At 35.5% G+C, this 5,191-nt stretch overlaps 1 protein-coding gene across 1 annotated transcript; it reads right to left on the bottom strand.

Moving 5' to 3' along the window:
• Positions 1–4,346: 4,346 nt before the first annotated feature.
• LOC139703552 (uncharacterized protein CXorf51A-like) lies at positions 4,347–4,852 on the bottom strand. Its single transcript, XM_071607055.1, has 2 exons — positions 4,727–4,852; positions 4,347–4,568 (listed from the first exon to the last, which is right to left on the bottom strand). Exons 1-2 carry the CDS (start codon positions 4,850–4,852, stop codon positions 4,347–4,349), a joined length of 348 nt encoding a protein of 115 aa, XP_071463156.1.
• Positions 4,853–5,191: the final 339 nt, after the last annotated feature.

The raw sequence follows: 5,191 nt of genomic DNA, 5'->3' as shown, positions 1-5,191 counted from the left end.
CTAAACAATACATTTATCAGATGACCTAAAAATTGTATTCTTGGGTATTATTCCAGAAAGTTGGAAGATCACATTCACACTCAAAATTTATACAGGAATGCCATATCATCTTTATTTTAATCTTCTAAAATTAGAAACAACAAAGATATCTATGATAATTAATTTATGTGTCAACTTGTTTGGGTTAATGAATACTTAGAAACCTGGGAATACTTCTGTGTGTGTCTATGAACACGTTTCTAGAGGAGACTGACATGTTAGTTAACTGAGTGAAGAAAATCAGCCATTAATGTAGGTGGGCACCATTCTACTGGCTAGGTCCTTGAATAGAATGAGAGGGACGTTATTATTCCTATGTGTGGTTATGTTTGTGCAATTAATCTCCATCACGTAAAAACCAGAGAAATGAAAAGTTGTGCTCCATTTGTGTAAAAAATAAAATAAATTTTTAAAAATGGAGAGAAAAGGATTCCCATATCTTTTCAGGAATAGCAACACTTCTTCTCCTGACCTTCAACATCAGTACTCCAGACTTTCTGGCTTTGGGACTCTAGGACTCATACTAGCACCCTCAGGGTTGATAGGCCTTAAGTTTCAGACTGAGAATTAATGATACCTTTGACTTCTCTGGTTCTGAAATTTTCAAACTTAGACTGAGCAATGATAATTGCATCCCAGGGTCTACAGCTTTCAAATAGCCTATTTTAGGACATCTTAGTGCTTATAGCTGCCTAAGTCAATTCCTTTAATAGATCTCTTATTATTTCTGCCTCCCTTCTTGCCTGACTGATTATCTATCTATCTTCTATCTATCAACCTGACTTTATACTTTTGTTTTGTTTTTCTAGAGAATTGTGGCTACATAGTGTTCTTTAATAAATTAATGATTTATCAAACCAAATGGATTAATCAATGAATGATTGAAGCAAACAAAAAAAAACTATTATTACACACAAATTGATTAGATCACAGGCGATTTATTCTGAGTGAAAAAGAAAGATACAAAATGGTTCCAAACCGAGTTATTCCATTTATGTAACATTTTTTTCTAATGAAAAAAAATCATAAAAATCATAAAGAATAAATTACTTGATTTCAGGGATGGAGAAGTGACTAGAGGTGACTATGGTTATATATATATGTAGCAAAAGTGTTCCTTGGATGGAACTGTTCTGCATGTTGACTATAGTAATAGTTACAGAAAATGCTACACATGAGAAAATTCCACAGAACCAAACACAAATACATATAAAAATTTGTTAATGTAAACCTGGTGAAATATTAGTAAGTTAAATGAATTGTGTCAATATCAATTTCCTAATGAAAAAGTAATATATTTGTGGAAGACATAACCATTGGGGCAACTTGAGTGAAAGGAATAAGGTAACTAATTGGTGGAGATTCAATTTAATGCTACTTAAAATCATAATATATGCAAATCTTGTAATGTAGATGTACTCAATAATATTGATGACTCTCAATTTTCACTGAGTGAAAGAACCATACAAAAGTACAAATTGTGATTCCATTTATATAAAACTCTAGAAAATATAAACTAATCTACAGATCCAGAAAGCTGATCAGTGCTTGTATGGCAATGGACAGGGCTTGGGGAAGTGGTTTGAGGAAACTGTTTAGGTAATGATAATATTCTTTTTTTTTTTTTTTTTTTTAATAATGGTGATGGTTTTACAGGTGAAATGTTAAATCTAATTTATTATTTTATGTGTAATTTATTACATGTAATTTATTACATGTCAATTATATCTAAATAAAGATGTTCAAAATAAAAACAGTCATATCCTAGGAGCAAAATATGATGAAAAATATTGTTAACCATTTGCATAAATGACATATTAAACTCTAAGTGGCCAATGTTTTTAAATGCTCACTCTTCAATAGAAGAATAATAATCATGAATTTAAACAAGAAGTAATAATGGATAGAAAAGCAAAAGGTACAATCTAGTCAACTAATAAATCATCCATATGGTGTTACATTTAATATTTTTTAAATAAACATTGAACAATTAAACAAGAATAAATTTACTTTTAAAGATATAATTCAACTTCATCAAAGTACACGCATAAATCATGTAAGAACTTAAACTCTCATTTGCACTTTGATTTACTGATTTAAGCATGAGCACAAATAAACTCTTCATGAAATGACAGCACATAAGAAATTAATTTCTTTTATATTATTGCTTTTATTTTACAATCACCGTGCTATCAATGTTTATTTAGAAACAGCTGTTTAAGTGCTAGAATACATGTGTCATACAAGACCACAGAATAGTGGCCTGAAATGCACTGCAAGCCATACTAGATCCTGAGGAACTTACTTTAGAAAGGAAAGCAGTAACTTAATTACATGATATCTAAGGTTAATAGTATAACAAGAATTTCTCCACATTAATTCCCTCACATAATATATCTGATAATTAATGTACAAGTGCTAATAATGTCCTTTTTGTACCTTATATATACACATTTAAAACTTATTAGCAGGGCTGGGGTTGTGGCTCAGTGATAGCGCACTCGCCTAGCACGTGAGGCACTAAGTTCAATCCTCCGCACCACATAAAATTCAATAAATAAAATGAAGGCTTTGTGTCCAACTATAACTTAAAAAAAAACTTACTGACTGCAGGCATCTTTTAGAAATTAAAACAATAAAAGATTTTTGAGGGGTGAGAAGAATTTTCTAAGAGGCTAGATGAAAAAAAGAGTATATATTTCATGACTCCATTTTTATAAACCTCTAGAAAATGGAAACTGATAGTGGCCACAAGCAAGACAGTAGTTACCTGGAGATGGGGGTACAGGGAGGGGTAGGAGGGAGATATTGCCAAGAAGCATGCTGTAGTTTGAATATGGTTTGGTCCCCAGTATATTTGGTATTGAAAGGTTGGAAGACAACTTTAAGAGGTGGGGCCTAGTGGGAGATGATCACCCCTTTAATAATCACCCCTCTGAAGATACTAATGCTCATCATGCTGATTGTAGGACTGAATTTGTTTCCATGAGAGAAGAGATGTTATAAAGGAGCAATTTTGACCCTTTCCTACTCTGTTTCTCTCTTTCCATGTGATTTACCTCTCACATACACACACACATACTTCCTTCATCATGTGAAGCCATCAGCCCATGTTATGACATAGCAGGAAGGCCCTCATCAGAGGCCAACTAGGTGAGGCTGCCCAATCTCAGACTTTCAGCTTCCAAAATTGTGAAATCTTTTTTTAAAAAATAATGTACCCATCCTCAGGTATTTTACTATCACAAAAGGGACTAACAGCATTTGGAAATTTTAAGGAATGATGGATATATTCACTCTTATAATTGTGATTAGTATGTGTGTGTGTGATAAAACATACGAACTTTAAAAAAATAGTTGTAGGTGGACCCAATACCTTTATTTTATTTAATTATTATGTGATGCTGAGGATCAAACCCAGTGCCTCACAGATGCCAGACAAGTGCTCTACCACTGAGCCACAACCCCAGCCCACATACAAACTTTTTAATCACGTACAGGTTCTTGTGCTTCAATTATAGTTCCATAAATTAAGCATGAAACTCTTTTCATGGATGAAAACAACTTTGAAAAAGATAAAGCTTAAAGATATTTGTAGGAGGAGCCATGTTGCTTAAAACTTCTCCATGAACAATGAATGCTCCATTTTCTTGCCAGCACATGAGGCAGACCACTCCCAATGGCTTACTCTACCCCAAATTTCTTAAGTGGGCTGATTGGTTCTGGATTTGTTCTTTCAATCACCATTACTTTCCTAGGGATGATAGAGTGAGTTCTTTAGCCCTTCTGAGAGCCATTAGTTGCTTACATAATAGGGTATGGAGTAACAAACACCACTATGAGGTCAGTGTTCCTCAGGTGACTCCTTGTATATTTTTTGAGATACTGCCACTCACATGCCTCACCTTATACAGTTTCTGGAAATCTACATACTAAAGCCATACACAAATAGGGAGAAACATGAAGTCCTTTTCGCCTTGCCTGTGGGATCAAGTATAAAGAGGAAGTTTGTCTTCAGTCCTCAGTCCTCACTTTGTCTTTATCCTTCAATGTGTGGATAACAATTTATCTTTTGAACTCCAACTCCACAGATCCCACATCTCTCCCTTCTCAAACACCTACTTCTACCTTTTATTTGTTCCCACTCCAGCATCAGAGGCTCACAGAGATACACATCTTTTCACATCAGATTGATTTTATTTTCACCACCATTAATGTTAGTAACCTGTGGTAAAATTGAGCCATTTCTTAGCTGCCAGACCTCTGGACACTCTGCAGATTATTCTGAGGTCTCTGGCCCCACTCAATTACTTGCTGTCCAGATCATCACTTGAAATGCTGGAGGTTTCTGGGGTATTTTCCATTTCTGGCTCTCTATTCAGTTTTTCATTTAGCCGATGATAATGACCAAAGAGTATTGTTCCTTTAGTTTTCTTAGATTTTTTCAGAGATGTGGAAGGCTTTTCTGAGTCTCTTTTGCTTGAATTATTTTGAAGTGTTTTTTTACCCTTATTGGTGGACTTTAGTATCTGTAAGGACAACAGAGAGGCCATAAGGGCATTGGTTTGGGAAAAGAAGATAGGATATACATGTGAAGTAGGGGTTTGTGCCAGATGAAAAATAAATAGGAGTCTTAGGTCGTGGGGAATGAATGCAGAAAGGAGAAGCTTGGGTTGGGTTATCTTACCTTGCTGCCTCTTCCGCATCTGGAGTGATGATAGGAAGTCTTCATATTCTTTCTTTCTTTCATCGATGATGTTGACTGGGCCATATCTGCATTAGGCTTCTGTGATTTCTTGGTTGCCTTAGCCATACTGAAGCCTCCCAGTGGTCTTCTGAAGAGCTGTAAGGATCCTAGGCATATATGTCCTCCCAAGACAATGAAGGGCCACACCCTTCAGCCTTCATTGGCCAGCAAGTTACTCCCCAGCCAATGAGGACTAAGGAGGAGGTTAGACCTCACAAAGCACTCTCTCTGACACTTCTGTACATGATGAGGCTAGGGAGGTTGCTAGGGAAACCAGGCTATAGCTTAGATATTGCAAATCAACACTCTTGGCACTTCTGGGATGTGGGGGAGAGGAGATGCTAGGAAGGCAAAAATGATCTGGTTGGGCAAAGGAGACTTTTCTTTAATATACCTGAAAGAGCC

The sequence above is a fragment of the Marmota flaviventris genome, chromosome Y, assembly GCF_047511675.1.
Source record: "Marmota flaviventris isolate mMarFla1 chromosome Y, mMarFla1.hap1, whole genome shotgun sequence".
Lineage (NCBI taxonomy): Eukaryota > Metazoa > Chordata > Mammalia > Rodentia > Sciuridae > Marmota > Marmota flaviventris.
The sequence above is the reverse complement of the archived record's forward strand: the minus strand, read 5'-3'. Positions and strand labels throughout refer to the sequence as shown.

Excerpts from the sequence above, each read along its gene's own strand:
- LOC139703552 (XM_071607055.1), bottom strand. The coding sequence starts at position 4,852 with ATGGCTAAGGCAACCAAGAAATCACAGAAGCCTAATGCAGATATGGCC. Across the intron at positions 4,569-4,726 it reads GATGCGGAAGAGGCAGCAAG|ATACTAAAGTCCACCAATAA; the intron begins GTAAGATAACCC and ends TTGTCCTTACAG.